Source organism: Phyllostomus discolor, chromosome 6 (assembly GCF_004126475.2).
Source record: "Phyllostomus discolor isolate MPI-MPIP mPhyDis1 chromosome 6, mPhyDis1.pri.v3, whole genome shotgun sequence".
Lineage (NCBI taxonomy): Eukaryota > Metazoa > Chordata > Mammalia > Chiroptera > Phyllostomidae > Phyllostomus > Phyllostomus discolor.
In genome coordinates this window covers 63,822,410-63,847,725 of record NC_040908.2, presented here as the reverse complement: position 1 = coordinate 63,847,725, position 25,316 = coordinate 63,822,410, and the positions used below count along the sequence as shown (strand labels likewise).

General features: G+C 48.7%; 1 protein-coding gene across 2 annotated transcripts in view; it reads left to right on the top strand.

Annotated features, from left to right (window-relative positions):
- The first annotated feature begins 11,095 nt into the window (after positions 1 to 11,095).
- The window catches only part of FBLN7 (fibulin 7), a 32,272-nt gene continuing 18,051 nt past the window's right edge, over positions 11,096 to 25,316 (top strand). Inside the window, exon 1 of one of the 2 annotated variants that reach the window (XM_036028279.1) lies at positions 11,096 to 11,598. In XM_036028279.1, the coding sequence (XP_035884172.1) occupies positions 11,305 to 11,598 (294 nt within the window). In that variant the 5' untranslated portion in view covers positions 11,096 to 11,304. The remainder of the gene's footprint in view (positions 11,599 to 25,316) is intronic. The other variant, XM_036028278.1, reaches the window with a different exon arrangement.

Genomic DNA, 25,316 nt, shown 5'->3' with positions numbered 1-25,316 from the left:
AACTGATCAATGTTTCTCTCCCTCTCTTCCCCCTCCCTTCCCCCCTCTCTAAAAATAAATAAAATCTTAAAAACATTTCCTTATAAAAATAAATCTGACAAAAGAAGTACAAAACTTGAACACTGAAAATGACAAAACATCACTGAAAGAAATTGAATAAGATAATAATCTGAACAAAATCCCATGTCCATGGACCAGAAGACTTACAATGGCAGTGTTTCCAAAATCGGACTACAGGTTCCATGTGATCCCATTCATTGTTCCAGACAATTTCATTGTATAAATTGATAGTAACATTCATATGGAATTTCAGAGGACACAGAACAGCTGGAATAATCTTGGAAAAGAAGTAGGTCTCTTAATTTCTTGACTTCAAAGCAGTATAAAGTGCCCTGGCTGGTCTGGCTCACTTGGTTGGAGTGTTGTCCTGTAAACCAAGAGGTCAGGATCAATTCCTAGTGAGGGCATGTGTCTAGGTTGCAGGTTTGGTTCCTGGTCAGGGTGCGCACGAGAGGCAACCGATCGATGTTTCTCTCTCACATTGATGTTTCTCTTCTCTCCTTCCCTTCCCCTCTCTCTAAGATCAATATGCATGTCCTTGGGTGAGAATAAAAAAAGAATACAGTACAAAGCAACTACAGTCAAGACTGCGGTACTGAAATAAAGAGAGACGGCATACAGATCAACAGAATAAAATTGACAGCCCAGAACTAAACCCATACATACAGCTAAGGTTAATTCATTTCCAACAAGGGCAGCAATAGCATTCAATAAGGAAACACTGTCTCCTCATCAAACTGTGCTGGGCAACTGGACAGCCATATACAAAAGAATGAAGTGGGGCTCCTCATAACATCTGTAATAATGAACTTAAAATGGACCAAAGACCTAAATTTAAGTGCTAAAGCTGTAAAATTCTCAGAAGAAAACATATATAAATCTTCATGAATTTGGATTTGGCAAAGAATTCTTAGGTATTTCACACACAAAAAAACATAAGCAATAAAAAAACCAGAAAAGCTGGACTTCAAAATTAAAAATGTTTGTGCTTCAAAGGACACTATCAAGAAAGTGAAAAATCAGCCCAGAGATGTCTGCTTTCACCACTCCCATTCAACATAGTACTGGAAGTCCTAGCCACCGTAGTCAGACAAAAGGAAGCAAAAGGCATCCAAATTGGAAAGGAAGAAGATGACATCATATCGTATATAGAGAACCCTAAAAATTTCACCAAAAACTACTAGAACTGATAAATGAATTCACTAAAATAGCAGGATACAAAGTAAATATCCAGAAATCAGTTGCATTTTTATACACCAATAATGAGCTATTAGAGAGGAAAACTAAAAAAAAAAAAAATCCCATTCACAATTGCTTCAAAAAAATAGAAAACCTAGGAATTGATTTAACCAAGGATGTAAAAGACCCATACTTGGGAAATTATAAGACACTAAAGAAAGAAATAGAAGAAGATGCAAATAAGTGGAAGCATAGACCATGCTCATGTATGGGAAGAATTAACATCATTAAAATGTCCATACCACGCAAAGCAACCTATAGATGCAACACAATTCCTATGAAGATTCCAATGGTGTATTTCACAGAACTAGAACAAATATTCCAAAAATTTATATGGAACCACAGAAGACCCTGAATAGCCACAGCAATCTTGAGAAAGAAGAACAAAGTTGGAGGAATCACACTGTGACAGGATAAGAAGAAGCTAGGGAGATTCCTGGGCAAGTGGAATGGGGAAACTGAGACAAGAAAATTAAACAAGGCCAAACAGTTTGAGCAACTTATAGCCAGCTGGCAAATCGCAAGACCTTATTTCCCCTTACCAAGGACACTTGATGGCAAATGGCGTATATCTCCTCCCTAACCGAAGAATACATAGCTTCAATTTCCCTGGTCTGGGAAATAAAGAACAGAGATCCAATTAATGTAATTTGTGCCAGCTAAACCCAAGGACAGATGAAGTCAGGGGAACAAATAATAAAAACCCCATTAAAAGCCAGACAGACCCAAAATAAAACAGTATAGCAGACCAAAAATATTCCCAAATTCCCCTATGTGCTCATTTTGACACATCAGCATATTAAAAATGCACCTGGAAAGCTGATGGATATTCTGCTAAAAACCCTCCCCTAAGATTCTCACCCGCAGAGAAATGATAAAAAGCCCTCAGGACAAAGACTCAGTGCTGGCTTGCTCTAGAGCACGCCCAATGCCATGCACCTTCCCTGGCATGAACATTTTATTTCCCCCTAAACTCTGAGAATTCCCAGGAGACTTGCAGCCAGGGGGGCAGTGGGTAGCAGCAGCTCTTCCTGGGCTTATCTCTGATCCTGTCTCTAGGACCCTCTTTCTCTCTGACCTCCTAGTGAGCTACAAGCAGCCCCGCCTTGGCTCACTCCTATGCTATAACTTTTCTAGGGAGCCAAAGCAGAGCACTGCCTAGGCTCTCTCCAGTTACTTCTTCTACCCTAAGCCCTTCCTTGTTTCACTGCCCCCAGCCTTAATAAACTTATTCTCAAAATCACCTGGACCTGTGTTGTGAAATTTTTCCTACACGAAGTCAAGAACCTACACACTACAGGCTGGCTTGAGGCAGACCTGCTCAAGGCCATTTCCTATCAGGTAACACACTACCTGATATCAAACTATACTACAAGGCCATAGTCACCAAACCAGTCTGGTACTGGCATAAAAACAGATATATAGATGACTGGAACAGAGCAGAAAGCCCAGAAATAAACCCATACTTTGCTTGTCAATGAATGTTTGACAAAATAGGCAAAAACAGACAATGAGGCAAAGATACTTTATTCAATAAATAGTGTTGGGAAAATTGGACCAATACATGCAAAAACAATTAAACTAGACCACCTTCTTACACCATACACAAGTATAAACTCAAAATAGATTAAAGACTTCAAGATTAGGTCATAAAAATCCTAGAAGAAGCCCTGGCTGATGTAGCTCAGTGGATTGAGCTCGGGCTGTGAACCAAAGTGTCTCGGGTTCGATTCCCAGTCAGGGTACATGCCTGGGTTGCAAGCCATGACCCCCAGCAACCGCACATTGATGTTTCCTCTCTCTCTCTCTTTCTCCCTCCCTTCCCTCTCTAAAAATAAATAAATAAAATTTTTTTTAAAATCCTAGAAGAAGAAATAGGCAGTAAAACCTCAGAAATTCCTCATAGCAATATTTTTGCTGATATATTGCCTTGGGCAAGGAAAACAAAATAAACAAATGGGACAACATCAAATTTAAAAGTTTTGCACGTCAAAGGAAACCATCGACAAAAATGAAAAGACTACCCATTTAATGGGAAAACATATTCATCAATTATACATCTGATAAGAGGTGAAGATCCAAAATTTGTAAAGACGTTATACAACTCAATGCCAGAAAAACAATCCAATTACAAAATGGGCAAAGGGCCTAAACAGACACCTCTGCAAAGAGGACACACAGATGGCCAATAGACATATGAAAAGATGTCCAATGACACTAATCATCAGAGAAATGCTAATTAGAACCACAATAAGATATCACAATAGTCAGAATGCCTATCATCAATAAATCAACAAACAACAAGTGTTGGTGAGGATGTTGAGAAAAGGGAACCCTAGTGCACTGTTGGTTGGAATGCAGACTGGTGCAGCCAATGTGGAAAGCGGTATAGAGTTTCCTCAAAAAATTAAAAATGGAACTGCCTTATGATCCAGCAATTCCACTTCTGGAAATATATCTGAAGGAATCTGAAACACTAATTGGAAAGAATATATGCATCCCTGTGTTCATTGCAGCATTATTTATAATAGCCAAGATTGGGAAGCAGCCCAAGTGCCCATCAGTAGATGAGGGGATAAAAAAGCTGTGGTATATGTATACAACAGAATTCAACTTGGCCACAAAAAAAATAAGGAAATCTTACCTTTGTGACAGTGTGGATGGACCTGGAGAGCATTGCGCTAAGTAAATTAAGCCAGTCTGAGAAAGACAAGTACCATATGATTTCATTCATATGCAGAATCTAATCAACAAAATAAACTAACAAACAAATAGAAACGGAGTCATAGATAGAGAACAGACTGACAACTGTCAGAAGGGAGAGGGGTTGGGGGGTGGGGAAAAGGTGGCAGGATTAAGGAAAACCCTCACAGACACTGACAGCAGTGTGGTGATGAGCAGAAGGAAAGAGGGTGGGGGAGGTAGACGAGGGTATGGGGGGTGAAGAGTGATGAGGGAGACTTGGCTTGGGATGGTGAGCACACAGATCATGTATTATACAGATGATGTATTTCAGAATTGTGCTCCTGAAACTGAAATAATTTTGTTAACTGATGTCACTTCAATAAATTCAATAAATAAAGGAAAGTCAACGAATGGATGGCAGAAAATATTTTCAAATCATATATCTAGACTATATAATGGACTGTGCTAAACCGTCATTGCAGAAACTAAGTTTAATAAATACCACGTAGACTTTTGTAAAAAAATAATAACAGTAAAAATTTATAAATAAAGAACTCCATTCACTCAATAATATAAAGACAATAACTCAGCAAAAGGCAATGGCAAAAGACTGAAGCAGACATTTTCCTAGGGGAAGACCTACATCTAGCCAATGAGCACATGGAAACATGCTCTGCAGCAACGATTTTCAACCCGTGCACCACAAAAATTTTTAAAGCATGCAATACCTGACTGTTTAGTCAGGTCACTGACCTCTTTTCCCTCAGATTATCAAATGAAAAAATAACAATAGCCAGCACAACAATAGCTGTCTGGTGTGAATGCCCTGTCTTGAACCATAAATATATAGGTCATATAATAGAGTTGTATCTTTTTGGTCATGTAACATAATAAGGCTGTATCTGATTGGTTAATTCCTGGTGCCAGAAATCTTTAGACACAAGTATTAGGCATTTGATTTTTTAAAAAATCACTTGGGAGCAAAAAGGGTAGGTAATTACTATTATTTATTTTTTGTAAATCAATCAAAATTATACTTATTTTTTGTCAGATTGGCAAAAAATGTATTTTGAGGTGTGCCACAGAATTTTAGTACTTAGATTATGTGGGCCATCAGATGAAAAGATTAAAAATCTATATTATTAGTCATCAGGGAAATGCAAATCACAACCTCAATATAACTTCATAGTCACTAAAATGGCTCTAACAATAATGCTCACTTTTATTTTTATGCAGAGAAAATAACTGGCGTTGGTGAGGATGTGGAACCCTTACAAATGCTGGCAGGAATGTGAAATGGCACAGCCAGTCCATCAGTTCATCAGATGACTAAAGAATTACCATGTGACTCAGGAAGCTCACTGCTAGGTATGTACCTGAGAGAAATGAAAATGTGTGTTTACACACATGTTCCTAGCAGCATTATTCCTAATAGCCACAGATTGGAAACAGCTCAATTGCCCTTCAACTGACAAATAAACAAAATAAGGTATATTCACACAATGGAATATTATTCGACCATAAAAAGGAATGAAGTGCTGAGAGATGCTACAATATGAAAATAGCCTTAAAAATATCATGCTCAGTGAAAGAAGGCAGCCACCAAAAGCCACATATTATGTGATTCTATTTTTACAAAATGTCCAGAATAGACAAATCCATGAAGAAAGGAAGTAAGTTAGCTGTCGCCAGATACTGAGGGGGTGGTGGGATGAGGGTGACTGCTCATGTGCACAGGTTTCTTTTTGTGGTGATAAAATACCCAGCAATTGGACAGTGGTGATGGTTGCATGATTTGAACAATATACTTACAACCACCATGTATTGTATCCTTTAATATGGTGAATTTCATAGTACATGAATTATATCTCAATTTTAAAATGATGTTCAGAGTAACATAACGGAATAAGGAGTGCCTATAAGATATCATTCACAGTCCCTAGATACAATCCGAATTATTGGGCATACCAGAAAACCAGAAAAAAATGATCCCTACTCAGGAGACAGTCAGTGGCACTGATGCTGAGAGGGTAACAGACGGTGAATTATCAGTCAAGGATTTTAAAACAGCAATTGTATCTATGCTCAAGGCCCTAACAGAAAAAATGTCTATAATAAATGAATAAACAGGAAATCTCAAAGCAGCCCCACTCAATCGATTTCACTTCCCTCTCCTTAGCTGGAAGGAGGTCACAGAGCCAGTAGGGTCTGCATTATGGGAGTCTAAATCGCAGGGATGTCTGAAGAGGTTGGGGGGCACATGTTTAACTGGGTATATTACAGCCCTGAACAAAAATCGGATTGTGTCGGTAAGGGAGGAGGGAGCACTGGTTAGTCGATATCGCTCAGGGCCTTCCCCAGAATGTGGGGTACAAGCTTGATCAAATGTCTATTTTACCCCATTCCCTGTTAGAGCCACAATTCTAGAGGCAAAACATTTTCAACTTATTGCTGGTGATCACTCTCTTAGTCAAAAGCCAAGAGACAGCTTGCTCAAGTGAGGATAATTTGAAGGGGACTTTTTTACAAAGATTTGGACAGGACCGTATCTTTGGTTGAAGTACCAACCAGGGAGCACCCTGTCCCAGGGCTACTAATGCAGGCGCTGTTACTACACTGTGACCAAGGAGGATGAGGGGGAGAGTGGCCGCTGGAGTCCCCAAGGAGAGAGGTTGTGGAGAACAGGTCCCCTTGAAAAGAGGGGCGATCTATCAAGGAACACAGCTTGACTCAACCTCATGACATCACCCTTGTCCAGCTGCTCTCCCACTGCGCATCTCACTGGCCACTACCCAGCCAGAGGACAGAGGGCACGATCGCCTGTCACTGTGGTCCCTACAGGCTGGACCCCGGGATGGACAGTGGGTGGGAAAGGTGCAGGGTGCGTCTGGAAGGCAGAGAGAGTCACCTGGCAGAGCCACCTTGGTTTGAAAATACTGAGTATGAAATGCCAGACTTAAGAATTAATTTCGACAGTTCCTTTAATTAGGCCTAACCTATATAGTTGTAATCACAATTTACAGTAAAAATGCACCCTGGAAATTTTCTCCTGAAGCTAATTTTGATATATCTGCCTTAGAAACCGTCAAACATGGACCACGGAGCACGGGAGTAAGTCCTTCTGCTTGGGCCTCCAGCGGCGCCGCACAGCGGGCAGCATGCTCCCCCGTGCATGCATCCAAGTGCCTCTCCCAGTTACCACTCTGATGTTTGGAGCTTGGGCAACTTACTGAAGCAGCCTAAGCCTCAGTTTCCCGATCTGCAAAATGGGGATAATAATGGGGCTCATTCTGCTAGGTTGTTGTGAAATGCTTAACAGGGGGCCTAGCCTATGGTGGGTGCTTGAGATTTGGTTCCTTTATGTTGTCCCCGTATGAAGGGCCCTCGGAGTCAATTTAGACAAGGGTCTCCTTAACTGAGTACCCACTACACACCAGGCACTGTGTTAGACACTTCATATTCTTTATTTTGAAACTTCATAACAACTCTTCAGATAAACACTGTTCCCATTATATGAATGAAGAAACAAGCCTTGAAGATTAGGAGAGCTGTGAGGCCACACCGGCAGCATGCAGGGGTAAGGTCCGGTCTCATGTCACGGGCTGTGTGTCCTTGACTGCACCCACCACTCGGCCACTTCCAGAGGCACTTGGAATGGCATTCGTGGATTTGCAACATTTTCCTCCTTTTAGCAGATGGTGATGGAGTTTGGTCTTTAATCATGGCACAGTAAATCTGTTTTTTCTACAGATTTTCATTTTATAAAATTAGAAACAATTTTCCAGGGGGAAATGTCTCTTCTGGCTGTCATGACATCATACATGGGCACACAGTCTCCTCAAAGTTCAACACAGGACTGCACTTTCTAAAAATACTCACCCAAGGTACATTTATTAATATTAGAGAGAGAGGAAAGGAGAGAGACTGAGAGAGAGAGAGAGGAACATGAATGTAAGAGAGAGACATTGATTGGTGGCTTCCTATGTGTGCCCTGACCCGGGCTCAAACCCATGACCTTTGTGTGCACGAGATGACAATCCAACAACTGAGCCACACCAACCAGGATGGGACTGCACAGTTTTGTTGGCTAGGGCTCTAGATGTGACAGCGTTGTGCCCAGGGCTGTGCCCAACGTGAATTTTGTAGTGTTTGTGCAATGAATGGGCTGTGCTGCTGCCCCACCTCTCACCCCCATGCTGCCCTATCATCCTGGGCAAGGCCAACACATGGGGCTGTGTTTCTGTGACCCTTGTAGGGGGTCAGTGGGGGCTGATGACATTGAGAAGCACAGGCGGACATGGGGTGAAAAAGCTAGACAGAGAAGCAGCCCCAGATGAGCCATCAGGCAGGATTCAACCACAGATAACTTGGTAAGAAGCCCATGGAGCCCAAAGGGGGAGCCTGGTGGTGTGGGCACCCCATGCGGGACCAAAGGGCCCTGCCAGGAAGCCCGACTTCACCTGGGTGGCGCTCCTGGTCAGGTCTTTCATTTCCACAGTAAACCCTCCTGCCTGGCTTTGCATTCCCATGTAAGACAAGGAATACAAACATGTCAAAGAACACACTGAGCTCAGAGAGAGCAATTCATTTTGCAAAAACTTTAGAAATATTTTCTTTAGATGTGCATGCCCCCTACCTCACTAATCCCCCAACACTCAAGAATATTCCTTGAAAACTAAATATAGAGACAGAAGTATGGACAAAAAAAAGGGGGCCACACACTAAACCTGACAAGCTCAGGGAGGCCTGCATGGTGGACCTTACACACTCAGAGACCAAAGGAACCACATAGGATGGTCCGAACACAAAAGTCCCTAACTAAACACAAGTCATAGCAGGTAGTCAAGTTCTATAGAGCCTCCTTGACAGAGGTCAATCTTTACCTTAAGTGATTTTGTCTGTTGTCTCTTTGCATCTAAAATAATACACCTCTGAAATGTCAGAGCAAAGCACAGACCACAGAACCCTTCATTGTTATCTTACTCCCCAAATACCATCTCTCTGTGATGTAAATGTTAACTGTCCTGTACTCACTTGTGTAAAATAAGTATGTGTCTCAGGTTCGATTCCCAGTCAGGGCACATGCCTGGGTTGCGGGCCAGGTCCCCAGTGGGGGGCGTGCAAGAGGCAACCACACATACTGATGTTTCTCTCTCTCTCTCCCTCCCTTATCCTCTCTAAAAAATAAATAAAGTCTTTATAAAACACATTTTAAAAGAAGTATGTGTCTCTCCATTTTATTTTTTATCCAATACCAGAGATTTCCCCACTTTGCTTTCTCTTACCACCTTTTTCTACCACTAATGGATTTCATGCAGCCTTCCTTACGTCTCCTCCTTTGATTCACATGTATAAAATAAGCTGTAAAATTGCCATTTACGGGAGCATTTTCCCGATCCATTGAGATTTTGCTTCCTGGCGATTGTCATTAGTTTGGCTCAAATACATTCTTAAAAGAATTTTTCTTAGGCTGGACGTTCTTGTGTAGACAGAAGCAACAATAGAGCTGACAGGCCCATTATGTTAAGTGAAAGGTTCATTTGAGGAGCCCCAAATACAGGGTGCTTGGCTTATGGTCACAGTCTGTCTGCTTGTAGACCAACGTGGCAGGGCCTGGCTTTCTAGGGCCTGCCCCCACCACTGCCACTCAAGGGCAGTGAGGACGGAGAAGAGGCAGCAAGGCCTCAGACGGCTGGTTCAGACCAGATGCCACAGTACTAAACAGAAGGTGGCCATGGGACAAGGGTAGCAAATGGAAATTAGTAAGAAGGGAAAAAACTACAAACAAAAAACAGCCCCCAAATTCCCCCAAACCTCAGTTCTTGCAAATAAAACTCCTGCAGTCCTGTGACCGTGTATTTACGTGAAAGGTGGGATGAGACTGACTGAAGGCGGCCTGTCCTGCCCACATGGCTCTGGGGGGAGCCCTGAGCTCCGAGTTTGCATCTCCTGGGCAAGTCACTCAACCACACCCAATTCACTTTCTTCATCTGGGAAATCGTGAAATCAACGTCTCTTCCAGCTTTATGAACCCATAGAGGGGGCAAAAGAAGAGGAAAGAAGGCCAGCGTCTAGGTCCCAGCAGCCTGGCCTCCCAGGGGAGGCTTCCGGGTAAACAGGTGGGATAAAACACAAAGCAAACTTGACCACGATAGCCAGAATGAACCCTTGCAGTAGTGGGCTGAGGTGGGTGCAGAGAGAAAGGGGGATGGTGGCTTGGGCAGAGACAGCAAACACACGAGAGACTGAGGCAGCAAACCACAGCCTCCACAGGCTGCCTGACCCCCTCCACCTGGACAAGGGAGCAGGAATGTCTGAGCAGGTCTCCCTTCAGGATGTCGCACCAGGAATGCAAAGTGCACTTACATGGGCCCCTCCACTTCCTCTGACAGGAAGGTGGGCAGAGAGGCACCTTGGGATTTTCTGGGTAGTGAACGCTCAGGTGCCCACCTGCACACTGCCTCACGCTTGCCAGGGGGTTCCCAAACCCCTTCTGCTTTCCAAGGAAAACAGCTCCTGCTCGGAGGCTGCAGCCGGCTGAGCCCCAAGGGGGCTCTGCTAAGTGACATGCCGAAAAGGACTAGATTGGAGGCTTGGCACATGTGGTGTGCACCATGCCATCTGCAGTGTTGCCTCTGAAAACATTTTCCAGTGAGAACTTAGATAATGTTTTCCAGGAGCTGGAGGAGACCATCTGGTTCCTCCCACAGCCCCCAGGCACAGGGCCCTTCAGACTGCTCCCGTCTGCCCTGCCTGGCCCTGCTTCCCTCCCGCTGCAGCAAAGCGTCCAGTGTTCCCATAACTTGCCTCCATTTTAAACGGTTTCCCCTTCGTCTGGAGGGTGGCGGGCTGTCGATTCCTAGTCCCCGTGCGTGGAGTCCCTAGACCCCAACAGAATTATTTAAAAGGACACTAGTCTACTCGGATGGAGAACTTAGTCTGCCTCCTGTAGAGTTTGTGAAACCCATCTCCTAGCCATGCTGCAGTGGGGGACGGTGTCCGTGCACGCTGTGGAGTGGGCAGGCCTGGGTGGGAGTCACACTTGCTGCTGGAGGGGTGTCAGCATCCAGCTGAAAAGGGGCCTGCCAGGAGTCCTTGCATGGGTGGGCGCCCCGGCCTAGTGCTGATGCGCGGACCCCGCCGCCTTCCCCAGGGGTCGGGGGCGGCCCTGGGGACGCCGGCCGTCCACGTCCTGGCGTCGCGCCGCCTCCCGGGCCGGGGCTGGGCTCGCTCCAGGCGCATTCCTGGCCGGGTGGCCCCTCCTCCTTCCCGGCCTGGGGGCCGGCGCCTCCCTCCCCCCTCACCCCCCACTGTTGGACCATGGACGCTGGTGGCCGCAGGCACCCCAGGCCACGCGCACCGGCCGGACTGCGCTCCCCTCCCCTCCCCTCCCGGGCAGCCAGTTGCTCTTCCACCTCCGTGACCCTGTGGGCTGGACACACTCAGCATCGGCTGGACCCACTCGGCATCGGCTGGACCCTCTCGGCATCAGTCGGACAGCGTTGTTCCGTCCCAGGCAGAGAGGTCCGGACCCGCGAGATGCGGCCCCACGGTCCCCGAGCTCTCCTTCTGCTGCTACTGCTCGTCGCCGGCCCGGGGCAGCTCAGTGCCCAGGTCAGTGCCCAGCTCAGTCACCGCCGCCTTCTGGCCGACGCGCAGGACCTGGGCTACTCTCCATTGGAAGTGTGGGCGGGGGGCTTGGGGTGATTTGGGACTGGGTCCGGTTTTCGGAGAGAAGTGCCAGCCCCACCCGTCCTCCAGACGCACCGCCGGTAGCGCTGGGGACCCTGCTCGCTGCACAGTCCGTGCGCCCCGGTCGCGGGAGCTCCGCGGGGGTCGCGGGGGTCGGGTTGGGGGGAGGTTTCCCCGGGTTTTGAGACGGTGGTCTCTCCTGAGTCCCCGGGAGAGGTGTTGGTTACCAGCTGGGTCGGAGTGTCCCCGCCCTTCCACTTCCCATCCCCTGCTTTAACTCCATCTATCCCACCGCTGTGGTTCTCGGTACTTCCCCTCCGGGGCTGGGTTTGGGCTGCGTGTCCTTTTCCACCCGCGCGGGCTCGCTGTTCACTTTCCCTCCTTGCATTTGTATGCGTTGGAGTCTCACAGGGTGTATTTGACCATATTCACTTTTATATTAACCAGTGAGAACCAATGATTAAAATTAAGAATGCACACAGTGCAATATACAGAAGATGTATTATAGAACTGTACAGTGAAACGTATATAATGTTATTAACCAATGTCACCTCAATAGATTTATTTTTGAAAAAAGACTGCAGATAAAAATGTGTCTTCCGAAGGTGGAAGTAGAAGTACTGAACTTAGAGCCAGCACCCCTCGGTGAGCTCTGGTGGCCAGAGGCACCCCCTCTGCCCCCACGATCTGTGTGGCAGGTGTGCAGCCAACACACCCAAATACTGCCCACAACAGTACCGGTAACCAAGGGAAGCAAAGCCTGCAGGCGCTCACTGTGCCCCAATGACTGAGGAGTCTCTGCTAAACACCAACCAGAGCAGCGCTGTGAGGCCAGGTGATGGCTGTCGCCCCATTTTGCAGATGAGGGAGCTGAGGCCCAGGGAGACTGTGACTTACTCCAAGTCACACAGCCAGAAGGAGTGGAGTAAAAGTAGTCTTTCTCCTTGGGCTCCAGGCCTTTCCCCTTTCCCACAGACACTCTTGCCTGCACTCAATTTCTGAACCAGGTGGGCACCCCCATGGCTTCCCAGAAGCCCCATGGGTGCCGGGGCCAGGCAGGGAGAACTCAGTTCAGACCAGACCTGGGTGGCATTACTGCAGAAGTGGTCAGCAGGCACTCGGGAAGCTATCAGCCACCAGGTAGCAGGGGCCTCGCGTAGGACCATAGTGGATCCATCCAGGGGCCTCTCACCCACTCTGCAGATTGCAAAACAAAACACATCAAGCCCAGAGCCAAGAGCCAGAGGCACAAACAAGTGTGTCCCCAAGCCAGTGGAGGGGTAGGTGGACTGGACGTGCAAGGAGACACTGAGAGTCCTGTCTGCCATCGTCTGATTTTATGGGGGCTCTCACTGTCTCTCCAGGTTTCCTGGAAAACAGGTGAGACCTTAGCTGTCCTCAGAGGTGTGGCACTGTTCCTGGGAGACCTAGCCGATCCCCACCGGGTTTTCTCAAAGTCCTTATCCTCTAAAGGTTTCCTTCTTTACCTACAAGAACTTCTGTCCCCCTCACTAGGCTTTGTGAGGGAGAAAGTGGGCGAAGAGATTGTCCACGGAAGCTGGTTTAAAAATTCTAGTGAGACTGTCCTTCACCCAAAGTCCTGTGTGGTTGGAGGTCTCTCCCAGCTGCTGTCTGGGGAAGCCTGAGGGGCAAACCATAAGCGAGGCCTCAGGAACACTCCACCTGGCTCCTCCTCATCTTCCAGGTGTCTGTCAGAATTAGCACTTCTTCACAGCTGCTTCCCCAAGCCCACTCTGAACAGGCCCCTCCCCACCCTTGTATTTTCCTTATCGGACTCTGCAGGGCTTCAACACATGACAGGTGATGTTTTATAGTGATTCATTGTGATAGATTTCAAGTTATTATCTGTCTTTCCCAGTACAGGGCCAGGGGCCAGCACCCAGTAGGAGCTCAGTGGAATGAATGGAGCTTGGTCCTGCTACTGCTGGTCCGAGCAGACCAGGTGGACAGCCTCTGGTCACCTGGGATATTCTAGAAATCCTGATGCCTGCCTAACCGAGAGATTCTGACTCAGTTGGTCTGGGTTGGGGCTTAGGCATCACTATTTTTAAACTTGTCTGTGGTGATTTTAACCAAGCAGGTGCTTGAAACCCAGGAGAACTCCAGCTTTAAGAGTTAAAAGCTGTGGACCTAGGAAGGGGCCAAGGGCAGAAGAACTTGAGTGGAGAAAGGATTGAATTCATGAGCGCCTGAGGTGACTCGTGTACTAGGAGTTCACCCGACCTGAACGCAGGATGAGCCATGGGCCAGACCTGTTGACTGGATGGGAACTCAGCTCAGTAAGTGTTTGGAGAGTGACTTGTGCCACAGAGGAGACTGGTGGGGCACACACACCCCGAGGGCCCCAGGGATGGCCCGACGGCAGCCCACAGCCCTGTCTGGGATGCCTCCATTTCCACTGTGTGCTCACTGTATGGTATTAGGTGACAGCACACAGGAGACATGGTGTGTGTGTCTGTAGGTGTCTGTGACTGTGTGTGCACACGTCTTTGTGTCTGTATGAATGCTTGGTTGTGTGTGTGTACATTGCTGTGTCTGTGCATATGAGCACATGTGTGTTACAGGGAGATTGCTTCTGTGAGGGTCTGCAGCAGTGCTCTCGTGGGGATGGGCAGTCTCGTCTGCTCCTGCAGCCCTCTGTGGCTTTCCAATTGTGTTCCTCGTATTAGTGCATCTGTCCTAAGTCACTTTGCAGGTGACCTGCTGATGGAGAGCAGGTAGTCGTGAGAAAGAGGGGAGGTTGAGCAGTGTGGGTATCCCATGAGTGGCAGCCCTTTCTTAAAACTGCTGCCCACTCTGAAGAGGAAAACATTTAACAAATCCCTGCCTTGGGTGAGCAGGGAGTTCAGGGTCTCAGCATGCTCCTTGACTAGGGGGGTTGTCTATGGTATTACAGAAGGCTTCCCTCTCCCCAAAGCCTCTCTTTGTGATTAGATGTCACAGGGCTCCAGATTCCACCACCAGTGAGAAGTTAATTATCCTGATTGCTCCTCCCAATTGAAATGTTGCTTTCTATAGTTTAATGGGGAAAAATGTGTTTGGTGTACATTCTGTGATTGTAACCACGGAACTCTACGTGTTAACCACCACCACCATCGTCACGGTACGGGACAGTCCCACCAGCCCCAGACCGACCTGCTTTCCCTCTCTGTGGTCTGTCTCGTCTGCCGTGTCACAGGAACCAAATCAAAGAGTGCACAGCCTTTGGTCTGGCTTTACAAATGGAGCCTGGCGCATTTACAGTTCTTCGGAGTTGTTCCTAGTACATGTGGGGTTTTCTCTTCCTACTGTTGCTGAGCAGTGTTCCACCGTGTGGGCGCACCGCAGTGTGTTGATCGGTGCCCCGCTGAACTGAGTGACACCCCTGGTGTCACTTCCAGTTTTGGGTGATTATGAATAGAGCTGCTATGGACGTTCCCACGCAGCTCTTTGTGTGAATGTAAATATTCATTTCTCTTGAGTAAACATCCAGGAGTGGGATTGTTGAGTCATGTGGTAAGTGTGTGTTAACTTTGGAAGAAACTCCCAAACTGTCTTTCCTATTAGTTGGGTCATTTTATGTTCCCACCAGCTGTGTGTAAAGACCCGATTACTCTGCATCCTCAGCAGCACCGACCACAGCCTGCTTTGTTTGCTCCCAGGTCACTCTCATAGGTGTGTAGAGGTATCTCATGGTGGCTTTGATTTCCATTCCCCTAAGGACCAGTTGCTTTGGGGAGCTTTTCATGTGCTTATTTGTCTGTCATATGAGTAGTCCACTGGGTGAAGTGTCTTCTCATGCCTTCTGCCCCATTTAAAAATGGAATGCTTTCTTATTAAGTTTTAGTGTTCTTTGTGGATTCTAAATACAAGTCCTGTCTCAGCTATGTGAATTGCAAGTATTTTCTCTCAGTTGGTAGTGTGTCTAAGTTTCTTTCCCAGAACAAAGCTTTGATGAAGTCCAGTTGGTCCATTTTTTATTTTTATGGATCATCCTTTAGATGGCAAGTCTTTGCCTAATACTAGGTCATGAAAATTTCTCTCTAAATTTGTTATAGTTCTGCATTTTTACATTTATGTCAGTGATCCATTTTGAGTTCATTTTTGTATGTAGTATGAGGTGTACATTGAGGATCAATTTTTGCTTATAAATTTCCAATTGTTTTCAACACTATTTGTTGAAAAGATTGCTGAATTGCCATTGAATGGTCTCGGCAACTTTGTCAAAAATCAACTCCTTACACGTGTATGGATCTATTTCTGCCAGTAACACTCCACTTTGATTGCTGTAACTTTATAGGAAGACTTAAAATTGGGTAGATTTTGTTATTTTTCAAAATTGTTTTGGCTATTCTAGTTTCTTTGCCTTTCTGTTAAAAGTTTAGAATCAGCTTGTCTGCATCTACCAAAAATATCCTATTAGAATTTTGGGGGGACTGCATTAAATCTCCCAAACATTTAGGGGAAAATTGGCATCTAAACAATATCAAGTCTTTCAATCTGTGAACAAAATATGTCTTTCCATTTATTTAGAACTTTGATTTCTTTCATTAGCATTTTTTAGTTTCAACATAAATATACTTTGTTAAACTTATGCCTAAGTAATTTATTTTTGGATCTTTTATTTTTGGATCTTTTAAAAATGGTATTTTAATTTTTATTTCCACTCGTATATTTGTAGCACATGGAAGCATATGAGGTTTTCTTCAGCTCATTTGTTCTCAATTTAAGGGATGGGGACTGACTGCCCCACAGCACCCCCTCTCCCTGTACCAAATCGGAAGGGGCAGTGGGTGGAGCAGCTTTCCTCCCCTATCTCCTTCCTGTGCCTGGCTCCCAACATGAGGCTTCAGCTGCCACTCTTTTGGGCACATCAGCCTCCCCATCTCCAGTGTGGGGATAGTGGTGCCTCTGCAGACTGCTTTAAAGGTTCAGGGAAGGAAAAGTGTGATATTTACAGCAGGGAAGTGATTTGGGAAGGCTGAACGGATGGCAAATTAAAACATCATTTTCTTGAGAATATGTTTAAGACTACAAGAATGTAAGTCAAGAAGGAGGAAGCCATGTGTAGAAAACACAGACTCTGGCTCAGGAGAGCTGGACAAATGAAAGCCTGAGCATGTTCCTTCCCACCAGGGTGTGGTCAGCTTACCTACATCGGTTTAGCTGCTGATTTGGGGGGCGGGGGGGGGGGGCTGGCGTCTAGGTTGAAGTGGGTGTTGATGTTAGAGCTCAGCAAGAGGCCACCAGGACTGAGTAGGGTATCTGCTGTGGGCGCAGCACCAGGAGGATCTGCCATCCCCTGCAGTGGGCGTTCCTGCACACCAGGCCCTATGTTCCACCGACGCGTGGCAGTGAGCTGAAGCAACCAGGACATGTAAACCCTCCAGATCAAAAATGGGGGTGATTCATAAAGCAAGTACACTGTTTGGTGCCTGCAATGGCCTGGGTGCTAGAAACAAAACAGACAAGGAGCCTGTCTTTGATTTTGGAAGAGCTGCTCTGGATCTGGAGTTAGCATATGGGGCTGGTTTGAGCTGTGCTTGCCAGGCGGTTCTGCTGATCTGCTTTAGCCTCAGCTGGTCTGGACTGGTCTCCTCGTGGTCTGTGCACAGCCACCAGGTTGGCTGGGGTTGGTGGGTCTGGGCTGGCTCATGTGGGCTCTGCTCTAACCGACCTCTCACCCTCCAGCAGGCCAGCCTGGGCTTTCACTTGGCAGTGGTGCAGACACCAAGACTGAGCAGAATGCACAAGAGCTTTTGAGACCCTCTCCTAAAATGGACCTGGGATTTAAGTTTTATCCAGGTGCGGTGAGGTCAGCAGATCAGGAGATGCCTGCCACTGAAAAGGCAGTTTGTTGCACATAGTCCCTAGGAGGAGGGGGCACGCAGAAACTTGGGAAAGTTTTTATTGGGTTTTGAGGGAAGGAATGGGTGAGACAGGGTGAGGGAGCTAATGAGGTTACGATTGGCTGGTTGGAGTAATTTTAGCAGGATTGCAGTGTGGGGCTGCCCTAGTTTTCTGGTTCCTGACCTGGGGCTGTTGGTGTAAATGGACTGCAGTGGGTGGGCATGGGGTATTGGTGGCTCCCAAGTGTAAGAGCAGAAGAGGCAGAGGGAATGGGCTCTGGATGAGCTGCTTTGCAAATAAAGGTGTGCTGGTGGGCAAGGAGGGTGTTCAGTTGTCTGATAGCTTTAGCAGTTGGCAGGTTTGAGTCCACAAGGCCCCAGATGCCAAAACATTAAACACAGAAACCAGACAATGCAGTCGATACAGACCCAGTCCTGGGACTGGTACGTTGCTTCCACTGCATCCTGTTGGCCAAAGCAGGTCACAAGGCCAACCCAGTTCGGAGAGGTGGGAAAACAGATTTCCCTCTCAATGGGAAATTGGTCAGTTTCTTTGCAAGTAGTCTGAGCATGGGGCAGGAGGCCTGTGGCTATTTCTGCAAACCTGCCATCACAAGGACCCGGAGATTCACTCCCTGCAGGCCCTGTGTTTGGACGAAAGGCTGCAATCACAGTGAGGATGGGCAGAGGGAGGCCTTGCTCGTGTGGTGGGCTTTCTCCAGCCGTCTCCGCCTTTCCCTGGCACCTTCAGGAAGAAGGCTCAAGTCCTGCCACAGGCGGCCCTGACCGCAGAGTGAAGTCAAGGTTTCTTTGCCCACTCGGGGCAGCTTCTGGTCCCTGGGCCTTGGGCAGTGAGCGCCGAGGGTGTGGACTGAGAGCAGCCAGCTGTGGGTCTGCCTGGTGTCTTTGAGCCAGGATCCCATGCACTCCTGGGCCCATTTGCCCTGGAGGATCCTGTGGACACCAGGCTTGATCCCAGGCCCACCAAGCCATCTGAGTCTGTGATGTGAGGCTGCCCCCTGCGCCACTTGGACACCGCACCTCCCTCCACACACCCGCCCAGGGCTGCGGCCCTGCCAGCTGCCACAGGAGGAGTGTTCATCTCTCTACTGTTGACAGGCCTGACTGTCCTGGTCACTGCCTTGACCCATAGGGAGAGTGGTGGGGCTGCTGGACTCCTGCTGATCTTTCCATGGGTTGTACAGCTCTGGGGACATCAGGGCAGACTGCCTGGGTGGTAGAACTTTCTAGATCTTTTCAAACCCTCCACCAGCATCTTCCACACTTCCCAGAACTTCCTGGGACCTAAAATGAGGCCATTATATACATTTTCCTTAAGGAAAATAAGCACCGGTAACTGGACACTACCTAACCTTACCCATTTCGGTAAGTAACATGTGCGCCTTAAGGAAGTGATGATTTACGTCCACCGTGTATGGGAACGTCAGGCCACCAGAATCCTTCCAGGGGAAACAAGGCCCGAGGAGCGTGTCCTGGGGCTGGGTGTCCCAGTAAGGCTAAGGTGGTGCAGTTGTTCACATCGAGGACTAGAAGGGTGGGTGGACGTCAGTGGAACTCCAGAGACTCCAGAATCCCCAAGTTGACCTTTGGTCCACTATGGCGGTCTGATTGGCCACTGACTCTGGTGTTTCACTTTTCATTGGAGATGATGTTACCTCTGGACCCTTCCCGAAGAAGAGGGTGCACTGCACCCAGGAGGACCCCTCCCCTCTGCTCTGTGACCTGTGCTGGAGGGACTTGGGTCCGATAGCATGACCAGCACCTGGGTGCACTGCCCAGGGAGCTGAGAGGACCAGATGGTTCCTGGCTGATAGGAAGAAAAGGACAGAGCCCCAGAGCTCCAAGGCAGAGTGTCAGAGGGAGGACAGAACAGCTGCTTGCAGAGAGGCACCAGACACCAGGCAGTCATTTACACTGAGGTGAGAACACCTGCACACATGTGCATACCACCTGCACGCCTCCCACTTCAGCCTTTTCTCTGATTGTATAATTAGAGGTTTTACCCTGCCAGAAGGAGTCTAGCTAAGAAGGTGATGCGCACATTCAACACCTGCATCCTGAGACTGTCCCACTGTTCTGGGGCTAGAAGGCAGAGCAGCAAAGGGGGACGGTGCCCAGTGCCTGGTCCTGTCCTGGCACCTCTCCTCCTGCTGAGCGACAAGTTCCTGCCTCTTGTGACTCAGTGTCCTGCCCTGACCTGTGGGGATAATAGACATATCCTTCTCATGGGGTCCTATGAAGGAGGAAATGAATGTCATTCAGAGAACCGGGTCTACAATGAGCTCATGGTACAAGTCAGGGGAGAGAAGATGAGGCCCACTCAGGTCCTGCTGTCCCGTAGCTGCCGAGCAGAGAGAGAAAAGCATAAACCTGAGAAGTATCAAAAGCAGACAACTGGAACAGAGTGCTTTGTTGAAGGGAGGCTGGGAGGCTACTGTGTACTCAACAGGCAGGTCAGGACTCTGAGAACCGGACTTCTAGTGGAAGTGGAATGATGGGAGCCTGACTTTCAAGGGCCAGGCGCAGATTTTCTGGGAAATCGTCAGTGCAAAGGCTCTGGGCGGGGAAAATGAGCTTGCTGAGGTGTGTAGAGAAACAGAAAGGGTCCAAATAAAAAGCTCAGTGCACAGAGGAAAGCGCTGGCCCCGGGCTCAGGTGTAGACAGCAGGACTCAACCACATATGGCTCTGTAGGCAGAATAGTGCCCCCCTCCAAAGGTAACTGCGTTCTTATCCCACGAAACCTGGGAACGTTACTCTGATTTTAGCCCAGTGAGACCCACGTCGGACTTCTGACCTACAGAACTGTGAGACAATGATTTTGTGTTGCTATAAGCTGCCAAGTTCATGCTGATCTGTTGCAGCAGCAAGTACACAGTCAGCTCCACGGTGAGGAGGGTGCCTAATTTCTCCTGGCGGGTTTTTAACGTGGAACGGATGCTGCCTGGCCTCTGAACTCATAGATTATGAAGGGAAAAGTGAGGACATGGAGAGCAGGTGGGACAGAAATGCCACAGTCCAAGACAGGACAGTTTCAGTTGTGCCCAGAAACACTGAGGATGTTTTTCTAGAAAAAGTAGGAAGATCTGAAAACACCACGTATTTCATTTCGCCTTCACAGCCCCAGGTTAGTTCATCTAAGAATAAGGAACCAGGCCCAGCGCACAGCACTCACTGTCCTCCTGCGGGTTTGCCCACACTTCCTGCCAGGACCAGGCCCTCCCCCTGCCTGCCCTCTCGCCCCCACCTCCTCAGAGCTGACCGCAGAAATCCAGCCTTCCAGCAAAATCCAGATGTCAGTTTTCAGTACACACATAAATCTTGGATCACGTGTGGACACACACACACATGTGCCACATCCTAAAACAACCAGCACCAGTAGGACATTCTTGGCAGGGTCTATGTGTATCGGGCAGTGATGGGGAGGACAGTGCGGGCTCAGAGGGCCGTGAACAGCCTGGGAGCTTTCTCTGAACCTCTCATCCTGGTTCCCACTGGTGAGCATGGTCTCTGAATGGAAGGGCATTAGGGGAGATATTGACTGCAGATAACATCGATGCTATAAAAGGCCAAGTCTCCGATGAATGTGGCAACTAGACAGAACTGAGCTGAGGAGCAGGCAGGTGAAAGAACCGGGTGGGACTGTGTGGCAGTTTGAGTAGGATTGCCCTGGGCTCGCACTACTGCCTGCCCGCTCTCCTCCGTTATCGTCTGTTTGTTGGCTTGTTCGTGCAGGCTTCTAGCATCACGCTGGGCCTGTCCTTGGTGGTGAGGGTTCAGAGTTGTCTGCAGCTTGTTTTCTGCCCTCAGGCCTGCAAAGGGGCCCAGGGAGAGGTGACCAGAGCTGGATGTTGAGAGCAGCAAGGGGTGCTGTGAAATGAGTGAGTCAGGAGGCAGCCAGAGGTGGCTCATGGGGTCCCTGAGGACCCTTCTAAAGTGGGCCCTGCCATCTGCCTCGTCGGGGCCTGGAGAAGGTGCACTGGGTTTAGTCTTCATTGTGGCATCGTGGCCCCTTGGCTTCCTCGTTTGTGCAGTGGGTGCAGTAAAGGTGCCGCCTCCCACGGCTGGTGTGAGTGTCACACACACTCGTGGGGCTTCACACTGTGGCCTTGTGGCCACATTGCTGGCTCTAGGCACCCATTACTGTCACAGCTCCCATGGCCATTTAAAAGAAATAGACAAGAAGGGGGCTTGGGGTGTAAGTGTGCAACTATGAGCATCCAGGATGGTAAAAAAAACAAGATGCCTGAACACCCGGGGCCCGGGCCCTAGAGGGAGGCTCTGGCTGAAGGAGACAGTTACTTTATGTGTCCACTTGGCTGGGCCGTGCACCCAGACAGCGGGTCAAACACCAATCTAGGAGTCGCTGTGAAGATATTTTTAGAATGATTAGCATTAAATCGTGTAGCAGGTTGCCCTCCATGATGCGCGTGGGTCTCGTCCAAAAGACCGACATCCGGAAAAGGCAGGAGCTCTCCTCCACACGCCTTGCACTCGAGCCGCAGCCTCCACTCTCCCCAGGACTCCAGCCTGCCGCCCGCCCTGCAGATTGGACTCGCAGCCCCCACAGTCGCACATGCCAGTTCCTCAGAACAAATCTCTCCGCCTCTCATCCTGCCTGTCTCAGATGTAAGGGTGCGCCACACACATCCTATCAGTTCTGTTTCTCTGGAGAACCCTGAGGCCCACAGGGCCTTCCCCCAGGAGCACCCACTTTCTCTCCTCCTCCACGTGGGTGCCGGGCAGAGGCCGCTGGGATGGGAGAAGTTGAGGGAGTTATGACCCACCTCCGACTTGGTCTAAAATGAAAATAACTTCTGGAGAAAACCACGCGCAGATTCGGCATGACTCAGATGCCGAGGCCCGAGAGCCTTGGCTAGCAGGCACACACTTGGCAAGTGCGCTCGGCCCTCTCACAGCCCGACGGTAGCAAAACAGCTGTGTTCCCGTTAGCGAAATGCTGACATGACGCATAGCTGTGGCTCGGGAAACCAGCCCTGGAGATGGCCCCTCCAGGTTTGAGGGGTCGCCTGTGGCCGCTTCAGGGGTCATGGAGTGCTACTGTCACCAGGGTGGTTCTTGGAAAGAGTCACTGTTCCAACACTCACTGTGAGGAGACCACGGAGCCAGGTCATGTGAGAACAAAAGCCTCAGGACTCTCACCCCGTGCAGCCCACGCATCCCTGGAGCTTCACCCACTCCCTTCTGTGCCTTGAGAGCAGACTCTGTCTGTGTCTTAAACTTATGTATAAATTGAGCCCAGAAGTCCAGGAGGCCTGGATGGGATGGGGAGTGGGGTGGGGTCAGGCCCACCAAGTTCCAGCGTGGTGACAGGGCAAGTTGGGGTGTGGCAACACACATCCAGGGGTGACTGTCTCAACCACCCCTGGGCCCACAGGTAGGGTCTTGGGTGTGAAGTGGCTCTGCAGGTCCACCTGCACTGAGTGCTGGCCAGGCCCAGAGAAAGGGGAGTCTCGTGAGCTGGTGGCCTCTCCATTAGATCCACCACAGTAGGTGCTGTGAGAGAAAGCACTGGGGGATGGTGGACACGACTTTCCCTGGGGATGGTGTGAGGCAGATGGAGAGGGGTTCTGTGGCCTCATTGCTCCCAAGAGCCTTACGACCAGCCCCCTCCCTCCCAGGTGTCAGCACTGGCCTGTGTTCCACAACCATCTCTGCTACCCCCACCCCGGCACAGGAAGGGCTGGATGGGTGACTCATTGCTGCCTCTCTCAGTGGTTCAGGTGTTCTCTGCAAACACTGCTGTTGGCATCCAGTTAGACCAAGTGCCATCCCTTTGAAGAGTCTGATGACAGAAATGGTAAATCTAGATTTTTTTCCCCTCACAGGTGGAAAGCTTTCGTTGAATGTCCTTTCTGGGTTCCATTTCAAATAAGGTTTTAATTCAAAGAAATGGAGACTACTTTACATTACTTATCATCTGTGGTGTAAGCCAGGTATGCAACCAGGTTTTGAAGAGATGGAAACTTCCGCTATCTGAAGCGATCTCTTTTAAAGCAAGTTAAAAATGAGGGCCCCTCGAGGACCCTGCGAGAGGTGTGTGGAGGTGGGGCTCTGACACAGGCCTCCTCGGCCTCTGGGACAGGCCTTCCTTCCTGGGTGTGGACTTGACCTTCACCCAGTCACAGCAGTCAGGAGCCTTTGTTCGAGGGAGAGGTCAGCTCCGGAAGCTCCACCAGAGTGGAGCCTGTGGCTGATTAGAGCTGGGGCCTGAGCCCCTGAGGTGGGAAGGGACTACCCAAAGCCAGCACTTTGCCGTGGCAGGGCCAGGCTGAAATGCAGGTGGTGACACTTGAGGGGCCATCCTGCTTCCTGTCCCCAAGCCTTGGAGGCCCCTGCAGTCCCTTGGCTGGCCTCATCAAAGTTCCATTTGCAAAGAAACAAATGGTTTGTTCCAGGCCAGGGCTTCTACTGGCTCAGAGCAGGAGGTGGGGTGAGTGTGGGAAGGTGAGTGGGCAGACAGAGGGAGGGGGCAAGGAGCCCGCTCCCCAGGCTGAAAAGAGCATAGAGAACAAGCGAAATCGAGGCCCGGGTCCCACAGGCTGCTCTGCTTCTCAGTGTCAGACGATGCCACAACCCAGTGTCGATGAGAAAGCTGACTAACCGGCATGTGACAACGGCTCTCTGTGTCTGCCATCCAGAAGTGAAAACTGAACAGAAGTTAGCAGTGGTGTCTCTGGCCTTTGTTTTGATGTTTTACAGGGAGTTTTACGATCAAGTGACATGATAAAGCCGCTTAGTGTGAGAAGGGGATGCACTCAAGTCTTCAGTCCCCCCCATGGCCCCCTGTTTGTGTCCATGGTGCAGACCTCTTGAGCACCTGCCTTGGTCTTGAGGATTCCAGCCTTGTCACCTGGCTCTGCAGTTGCATTCAGTCACACCTGCACCTGACTCTGAAGACAGGTGACAGACTCTGAGCATGGCTCCTGAGGGCTCCGCTCAGCACTTGGGGACCAAGGAGACTCATCGAAAGTCACGTCCCCAAGCACTAAATCTTTCCATTTCCCTGGCACCTGGGCTGGCTCTCCAAGACTACAAGAATCCTCCTTCTTTTTTCTTTTTCCCCTCTTGGGGACTTTCTTTTTGTTTCTTCCAGTTTTTCTTGAGCTCTGCTTGCCATACAACATGGATTAGTTTCAGGGGTACAACAGTGACTCGATACATGCGCACATATCATGAAACGATCACCATGATAAGTCTAGTTTATACCCACCAACTCACAGAGTGACACATTTGTCTGTCTTGTGATGAGAAACTTTATGATCCACTCTCTCAGCAGCTTCCCAATACACAGCCCAGCACTGCAGGCTGGAGTCACTCTGCTGTACACTAGGTCCCCTGGGCTTACCTTTGGAACTGGAGCTTTTTATCTTTTGATCGCCTTCCACTGCTTTCACCGCCCCTCAGCCCCAGCCTCCGGCAGCCACCAGTCTATTCCCTGTGTCCATGAGTTTCTTTTTCTACATTCCACGTATAAGTGAGATCATACGGTATTGTCTTTCTCCATCTGACTTACTTCATGTAGCATAACGCCCTCAAGGTCTATCCATGTTTTTGCAAAGGGCAGGATTTTCTTCCTTTTTTATGGCTGAATTGCATATATCACATCTTTTTCCAGTCATCCACTTAGGTTGTTTCCATGTCTTGGCTATTGAAAACAATGCTGTAGTGAACATAGGAGTGCATATATCTTTTTGAATTAGTGTTTTCATTTTCTTCAGATTAATACTCAGAAGTGGAATTGCTTTCC